The sequence below is a fragment of the Scyliorhinus canicula genome, chromosome 6 (genome assembly GCF_902713615.1).
Source record: "Scyliorhinus canicula chromosome 6, sScyCan1.1, whole genome shotgun sequence".
Classification (NCBI taxonomy): Eukaryota; Metazoa; Chordata; class Chondrichthyes; order Carcharhiniformes; family Scyliorhinidae; genus Scyliorhinus; species Scyliorhinus canicula.
Window position 1 is genome coordinate 26,909,647 of NC_052151.1, and position 9,013 is coordinate 26,918,659.

Consider the following 9,013-nt stretch of genomic DNA (forward strand, 5'->3'; position numbering starts at 1 on the left):
GATAGGATTTCTGAGCATCTGGAAAGACACTGCTTGATTAGGGATAGTCGGCACGGATTTGTGAGGGGAAGGTCTTGCCTCACAAGTCTTTTTGAATTCTTTGAGGAGGTGACCAAGCATGTGGATGAAGGTAAAGCAGTGTATGTAGTGTACATGGATTTTAGTAAGGCATTTGATAAGGTTCCCCATGGTAGGCTTGTGCAGAAAGTAAGGAGGCATGGGATAGTGGGAAATTTGGCCAGTTGGATAACAAACTGGCTAACCGATAGAAGTCAAAGAGTGGTGGTGGATGGCAAATATTCAGCCTGGAGCCCAGTTACCAGTGGCGTACCACAGGGATCAGTTCTGGGTCCTTTGCTGTTTGTGATTTTCATTAATGACTTGGATGAGGATGTTGAAGGGTGGGTCAGTAAATTTGCAGACGATACGAAGATTGGTGGAGTTGTGGATAGTGAGGAGGGCTGTTGTCGGCTTCAAAGAGACAGAGATAGGATGCAGAGATGGGCTGAGAAGTGGCAGATGGAGGCTAACCCTGAAAAGTGTGAGGTTGTCCATTTTGGAAGGACAAATATGAATGCGGAATACAGGGTTCTTGGCAATGTGGAGAAGCAGAGAGATCTTGGAATCTGTGTTCATAGATCTTTGAAAGTTGCCACTCAAGTAAATAGAGCTGTGAAGAAGGCCTATGGTGTGCTGGTGCTCATTAGCAGAGGGATTGAATTTAGTGGCTGGTTTAGCTCACTGGGCTAAATCGCTGGCTTTTAAAGCAGGCCAGCAGCACAGTTCGATTCCCGTACCACCTCCCTGGACAGGCGCCGCAATGTGTCGATTAGGGGCTTTTCACAGTAACTTCATTGAAGCCTACTCGTGACAATAAACGATTTTCATTCATTAAGAGCCGTGAGGTGATGATGCAGCTGTACAAAACCTTGGTACGGCCACAATTGAAGTACTGTGTGCAGTTCTGGTCACCTCATTTTAGGAAGGATGTGGAAGCTTTGGAAAAGGTGCAAAGGAGATTTACCAGGATGTTGCCTGGAATGGAGAGTAGGTCTTACAAGGAAAGGTTGAGGGTGCTAGGCCTTTTCTCATTAGAACGGAGAAGAATGAGGGGCGACATGATAAAGGTTTATAAGATGATCAGGGGAATAGAGAGAGTAGACAGTCAGAGACTTTTTCCCCGGGTAGAAAAAACCATTACAAGGGGACATAAATTTAAGGTGAATGGTGGAAGATATAGGGGGATGTCAGAGATAGGTTCTTTACCCAGAGAGTAGTGGGGGCATGGAATGCATTGGCTGTGGAAGTAGTTGAGTCAGAAACATTAGGCATCTTCAAGCGGCTATTGGATAGGTACATGGATTATGGCAGAATGATGGGGTGTAGATTAATTTGTTCTTAATCTGGGACAAAAGTTCGGCACAACACCGTGGGCGAAAGGGCCTGTTTTGTGCTGCAGTACGAGCCTTCCTGTAAAAACAGGTAGTGGCCTTTCCGACGCTGCTGCCACTGAGGATACAGGACAGGGTGGTCTCCAGCACCTCGGTGGGAGAGGGGAAGGTGTCAGATATCTACCAGGAACTACAGGAGGCAGAGGAAACCCCGGTGGAGGAGTTCAGGGGCAAGTGGGAGGAGGAGCTAGGTGAGGAGTTGGAAGCTGGTCTGTGGGCAGAGGTCCTGGGCAGGGTTAATTCCTCCTCATCCTGTGCCAGGCTCAGTCTAATTCAATTTAAGGTGGTCCACCGGGCACACATGACGGCAGAGAGAATGAGCAAGATTTTTGGGGTGGAAGACTGTTGTATGAGGTGCAAGGGCAGCCCTGCAAACCATGTCCACATGTTTTGGGCATGCCCAGAGCTTAGAGAGTTCTGGCAAGGGTTCGCGAGGGCAATGTCCAAGGTGCTTAACACACGTGTGGTGCCGAGTCCAGAGATAGCGATCTTTGAGTGTCATCCATTTCCTTGGTAACCGGGGGGACAAAATATTCCCACATCCTCTGCATCTATACACAAGTTCCCCCCTTCAACTCTGATAGAACAAAGAACAAAGAAAAGTACAGCACAGGAACAGGCCCTTCGGCCCACCAAGCCTGCGCCAACCATGCTGCCTGTCTAAACTAAAATCTTCTACTCTTCTGGGGTCCATATCCCTCTATTCCCATCCTATTCACGTATCATGAAAGGTCACACTTTTTCCTTAACTAACCTTTTATCATGAATATATTGGAAAAACATCTTTGGGATTTCTTTAACTTTACCTACTAATTTTTTTAATTCCCTCTTTGATTTCCTGATTTTCTTTTTTGACTTTGTCGCTGTACTTGCTTTACCCGCCTAGGCTATCTGCAGCGCTTAGTCCTTTGTACCTATCGTACGTTTTTTTTTTGGTTTGATCATCCCCTATATTCCTCTAGACAACCAGGGAGGTCTATATTAGGCAGTCCCGCTCTTATTTTTAGATATATCTACTTTGCACCTTTAGGATCTCCTTTTAGTGCTTCCCACTGGTTTTCTACAGATTTATCCTCTAGTTGTGCTGGCCAGTCCAGCTCAGCCAAGTCCCATCTCATTTCTACAAAATTTTCCTTCCCCTAGTTCAAAATTTTTACTCCTGCTTTATCTCTGTCCTTTTCCTTGGTAATACTGAATCTAACTGAGTTGTGATCACCATCCCCGATACGGTCACCAGCTGTCACTTCACCCACTTGCCCCTCTTCATTCCCCAAGACTAGGTCTATAATTGCATCTCCTCTCGTATGAGGAGAGATTGAGTCAGTTAGGATTATATTCACTAGAGTTTAGAAGAATGAAGGGGAATCTCATAGAAACCTGTAAAATTCTTATAGAACAAGACAGTTTAGATGCAGGAAGGATGTTCCCGATGGTGGGGAGTCCAGAATCAGGGGTTACAGTCTAAGGATACGGGTAAACCATTTAGGACTGAGATTCCTCAACCATAGAGTAGTGAATTCTCTACCACAGAAAGCAGTTGAGGCCAAAACATTGTAAGAGGACTTCTCCATTGGTGGAAGCCTGAATCAGGAAACGCGATTGGGCAGAGAATCGGTTTTAGCAGCAAAATCGTGATGGGCGTCGGTTTCATGCCGTATCGCAATTCCCCGGTACCTCAGCAGTGGCGTCAATGCGTTCCACTCGGTTGGCATATCATAAGCGGGCCCGGCCCGGTATTCTCTGCCTCCCTTCGGGGGAATTCCCGAAGGCGAGGTTCACTTATGCTCTTAAAAGTCGAGAAACAGGCGCCGTGGTTGATGAGGGAGAGAGGAGGAAGGACAGAAAGAGACGTGACCATGGTCTGCTGGTCTTGACGCTTGGTTGTGTTAGACAGTCTGACGCATGCAGCCCAGGGGTTGGGTAGCAACCTGGCACTGCCATTTTATGTGTGCTGGTGATCGTGCGGAGGTGCCTTGCGCGGGTGTTGGGGGTTGAGGCGGTGCAGGGCGGCCCTGGAACCTTCCCATAATGTGTTGGGGCTTGGGTGGGTCAGGGGACCCGTCGGCGGCCTCTGAGATTGGGACGCTATTTAAAAATTACGTCCCAATCTCTTGCTATACTAAGGAGTTTGGCGAACGGAGCTCCTCGGTGTAGCTCCTGGCGTGCATTCCCTGTGAGGCCCCTTATTTAACGCGAGTGGTGTTGTATAGCCATGTGCATCTGAGGAAAGGTGTTCTTGCTTTTGAGGGAGTGCATTAGGGCAGCAAGGTAGCATAGTGGTTAGCACAATTGCTTCACAGCTCCAGGGTCCCAGGATCAATTCCCGGCTTGGGTCACTGTCTGTGCGAAGTCTGCACGTTCTCCCCGTGTGTGCGTGGGTTTCCTCCGGGTGCTCCGGTTTCCTCCCACAGTCCAAAGATGTGTGGGTTAGGTGAATTGGCCATGCTAAATTGCCCTTAGTGTCCAAAAAGGTGAAGTGGGGGTTGCTAGGTTACGGTGATAGGGTGGAGACGTGGGCTTGAGTGGGGTGCTCTATGTTATGGGGCTGGTTTAGCTCACCAGGCTAAATTGCTGGCTTTTAAAGCAGACCAAGCAGGCCAGCAGCACGGTTCGATTCCCATACCAGCCTCCCCGGACAGGCGCCGGAATGTGGCGACTAGGGGCTTTTCACAGTAACTTCATTGAAGCCTACCCGTGACAGTAAGCAATTTTCATTTTTTCATAAGGGCCGGTGCAGACTCGATGGGCAGAATGGCCTCCTTCTGCACTGGAAATTCTATGATTCTCGACACTGGAAGCGCAGGAAACGTGTGGCTTAATGCACTCGCTATGGGACTTTGTTCCCATTTTGTTGAATCATGCCCTACATGTTGGAAATACCACACACACAACTCCTGCAACATTCAGACATCTGTGGTAGCATGTAAGGATAAATAATTATTTTTATTGTGAATTAGTAAAACATTCTGTGGTTTAGTGTTCGTCAGGCATTCTCCTTGTAATGTTTGGTGTTGGAATATAATGAGGTGTCTACAATTCTCTGAGACAGAAAAGTGTATACAGCAAAGGAAGTTGCAGCTGAAGTCCACTACTCCGCTAACTCTCAGTTGCCCCAGGTGTATTTCACAGAAATCTCACTAACTATTTCTGTTTAAGTCAATTTTAAAGTTCGCTCTAATTTTACAATCTGACCATTTTTGATGCCGTTTGCAACAGCTAATTTAGTTCTAGAATGTCCTTCTATTCCCTTGCTTTTACTTGTTTCCCGTTTTGGTTTCCAATTTTTTCCCCTATCAAATGATGCCGTGACTTCAAAATAAGACAAATATTTTAGCATTTGCACATCTGACTGTATACAGAGGTGTCTATTTGTTGTCACTGTTTTAACTTGTGTGCCGAAAAATAATGGTGATAGTTAAATAATCAATCCCATTGAGGGGAAACTGTAAATATTAGTAATATGCCACTTATTAAGAAACAAAGTAAACAAAAATACAATAATTTTGAAATTATCAGCCATGATCTTATTTTCTGGCAAAGCAGGCTTGAAGGGCCAAATAGCCACCTACTCTGATTCCTCATGTTCTTATGTAGTGAGATACCAAATGCTGAGTACTCAAATCCCTTCTCAATTGTTTTAATGGAAGTTAGGAGCTATTTAAGTTAGGGGGAGTAATTGTACCTGTGTTAATACACAATTTGCTTTATGTTCAGATGGATGATGGAAATAGGCAGGCTTGGTGCTCTTGTTGTGTCTTCAGATCACAAGTGACCATAATAATTGTTTATGAAATTGATGTTGAGTCTGTGGAAGAGAAATAAGGAGAGTTTTTTTTAAATCCAGAAATCCGAGTGAGTGGGCTATTATACTGAAATTGCAAATAATTATTTTTAAAATGCCAGTTTCCAGTGTGGAACAGGGCGTGCCTCATAGTAATAAAGAAAGATCAGTTTTATACCAGCCTAGCAGAGGTTTGTGAGTAATGTGGTCTTTACTTTACCATTCCAGTGTTTTAAATCAGCTGTACATTTTCAGGTATCTTTTTCATCTTTGTCACAGTGGAACTCATTTGCTTTGGTGTTTTGAACCCTTGTGGTTATCTTGTTCAATGTTTCTCAATAGGAGATTTTGTATAGGGTTAATTGATTATCATGTATTTTAAGTAGAATTATATCTATTGTCTATCTTTCTGCCAATCTATGTAGCAGTAAATTATGGAGTGAAGGGAAAAGTTGCAGAAAGTTTCCACTTGTACATGGAGGGGAATGCATTTTCTCCAATTCACCATCCTCCCCACCTTCCCCACCAACATATTATCATCACTGTGTCTGTGAATGAGGAGGAGCAGAACTATTTCCATGGAAATGGTCCTTTGATGAATAACCAAGAGCTGTTCTTTAACAAGATGGGAGGAAGCAAGACTCTGTGACATTTGTGCCTTTTATTCATTCCCATCTGTTTCTCTGTCTTTGAATTCTGGAGAGAATGATTAATTATTTTTTATATTTTCTTACCCCTTTTTTTCGTTTTGTATGTCTTCCTGAATGCTTTCTTAACTAAAGTGACCTTTTGCTAGGCTTGTTGTAGGATCACTCTTGAGTTAGATGTTATAAGATATGCAAGTGAGGCCCGAGATAACTTTCCCCTATTCTGCACTTCCTAGATAATAATGGCCATGATCTGAACCTTGTAACATAGATGCAGATTTGCAGTTGAAGTTCCAGTTCCTGATATTTTAGCAAAAAAATTATTTGTAGATTTCAGTAAAAGTTTTTCTCACCACCCTATCTGATTAAAATTGCTAAATCTTTTGTAATTAAACAAAGACAGTTGAATTGTGTACCAACATGCTAAACCATGGAATGTCAGAATTGGCATTTTACCTGTGACTTCACTGTAGAAGGGGTTCAGAAGGCCTGAGCGAACGCAACAAAAGAGGATCCGTATGATTATGCAGAGGAGGATGAGAAGGTCAAGGTCTATCCCGAGAAACTTGAGGAGGGTCTTTAGAAATTCTTTAGAGATTTCCATAGTGGCAGAGATGTTAATGATAGCCCTTTCTAATTCCGAGACTCCCAGATCTGGGATTAAGGCCCATACAAACTGTGAAATGCGGTATTACGGGTCTCGGGGATAATATTGCCAATGGTGCAGGTCCCTGTCCAATGAAAAGGAAGTGTCTCGTAGGCGCTATTCCCACAAAGCCAGTAGAAACCATTGCGAACAAGGGTCGGGTACCGAAAGGTATGGTTCTGGTAGTGTTTCTGTAATTACAGGGCCCAAACCTTCCCTTGAAATAGCCATTAGAGGTGCAGAGGAGTTGCCCAGGGTCAGATTATACTCCCGCTGACAGTCGCATCCATTCTAAATGCCCTTGACTGCTGAAGTGTTCCCCGACTGGAAGGGAACATTCCCTCCTGACGATTGTCGTGCGATGTCCGTTCATCTGTTGTTGCAGCGCCTGCATGGTCTCGCCGAAGTACCACGCTTCGGGACATCCTTTCATGTCGCATTTCATGGCATCCTAAAGGATCGACCTCGAATCCACTGGTTACCTGTAATACCAGGTTTCACCATTTGTATGGGCCCTAATCCCAGGTCTGGGAGTCTCGGAATTAGAAAGGGTTATCATTAACATCTCTGCCACTATGGAAATCATTGAGACCAGAACCGTGGATGCCATCCAGGGGTTGCAATCAGAAATTTGGGACATCCTTTCATGTCGCATTACATTCACCCCCACCATCTGGCCTGGGTTTGTGAAATCCTGCCAACTGTCCTGGCTTGAGACAATTCACACCTCTGTAAACTGCTCCATCTGGACCTGTAAAGACTTGATTACCTGCAAAACTCACATTCAAAGTATCGTCTTGTAGCATTCACTTTGTCTATATATATGTTTCTGGAACCCACCTCTTCATTCACCTGAGGGAGGAGCTGTGCTCCGAAAGCTAGTGATTACCAGGAAGCCCAATTCCACTTCTACAACTAGTCAGGTTCAATGACATCCTTTTGGGAATGCAAAAGAAATGAGTCGACATGCCTACCCAGGCCCCTTCCTCTGAGGCCAATCTTACATATACATCGTCGCTGTTGGAATGGGTTCTGTCGCTCGCGGGGACAGGGGAGGAGGTACTTCTGGAATTTATGGGAGGATCGTGGCTGAGAATGCTGCATCCTTGGAGGGGATGACAGCCAAGTAGGAGTAGGTAATGAGGGCAGAATCGGAGGAGGGAGTGTGGTGTGAAGCCCTGCGATGGGCAAATACCACTTCCTAGTGTGCAAGACTTGGGTTTATACAGTTAAAGGTGGTACATTAAAGGTGGTACACGGGCGCATTTAAGAAGGGCTAGGATGAGTCAGCTGCTTGTAGGGATGGAGAATAATTGTGAGTGAAGTGGGAGGGGCCTTCGCTTCACTGATCGCTTGCAGGTGGGTTCTCTTGGAGTGAAGGTCAGCTTCTCCACCCAATGCCGAAGTGTGGTGGAGGATCTTGTGGAGCTTCTACAGCTTGAGAACATTAATTTCACTATAAGAGGTGCAATTGAGGGCTCCTACAAAAGATGGCAGCAGTTCATTCTGTACTTTAAGGAGCTAGACACCGTCAGAAATTTGGGGTGGGGGGGGGGGGGGTGTCTCCGGGGAGCAGGGTGGCATGTTATCTCTTTGGGTCTGTTTTTCTTGTTTTACTGTTTTGTCATTATCAAAAAATGTTTAGTAATATATTTGTTTTTAAATGAGAGTTTTTAAAATATATGTAGTAAAATTTAAGTCATCAAAGATTTAATTATCTTTTGTATGTCCTTGTACTCTTCATTTTTAACCACTGCTCCCTCTCTTTTGTATTCATCAGGGCTTACTTCAAAACCTATGTTCCTCAGTTCCAGGAGGCAGCTTTCGCAAATGGGAAGTTATAGTTGACTCCAGGATCCAGAAGGAAGCCAATCAGACAGATACATTTGTTTATTTTAGGAAGTCTTTTGCATTTTTTCATTTTTCTTCGTGTGTGAAGTCTAACTGTCAGGGCATTGATTTTTACTTGGCTGCAATTCATTGAAGTGTGCCTAAACTATCCTATATAAATGAAGGTCTTTCCTTAAGTTGTTCAATGAAAGCTAGTTCAAGTCTATATTGCAAGTAACATGAACTGTTCCAAATGAATGAGAAGAATGTTCCGAGTTACAATAAATACTTCCATTGCAAAGCTTGAATGGTCTTCGCTGCTTGCTGTTATCTTCAATTATGCAATTATCTTCCTCTTCCCATTCCCCCACGTTTTGGAATTCATTTATTTCCAATAAAATTAATTTTATTCAACTATAGTGACATTAATGCTATGAAACCAATATTAAGCAATCCCAAATAGACATAATGTGAATTAGATATAAAGCTCCAAGCACTTTGCATTTACACAGGTTTTGAGTCTTGAGCAAACCTCAAGTTTCCTCATTCCTACAGGCATATTTAAGGCCTGCCTGAATGGTTTAGTACAAACTTATGCCAATTATGTTCTGTGACGTGAACTTGGATCTTTTAATTTAAGAGTGCCCAAATTTGCTCC

General features: G+C 44.1%; 1 protein-coding gene across 3 annotated transcripts in view; it reads left to right on the top strand.

Annotated features, from left to right (window-relative positions):
* The window catches only part of babam2 (BRISC and BRCA1 A complex member 2), a 318,522-nt gene extending 309,859 nt beyond the window's left edge, over positions 1-8,663 (top strand). For all 3 annotated transcript variants that reach the window (XM_038799057.1, XM_038799060.1, XM_038799058.1), the window contains one exon: positions 8,306-8,663. In XM_038799057.1, coding sequence (XP_038654985.1) covers positions 8,306-8,369 — 64 coding nt within the window. In that variant the 3' untranslated portion in view covers positions 8,370-8,663. The remainder of the gene's footprint in view (positions 1-8,305) is intronic.
* The last annotated feature ends 350 nt before the right edge of the window (positions 8,664-9,013 follow it).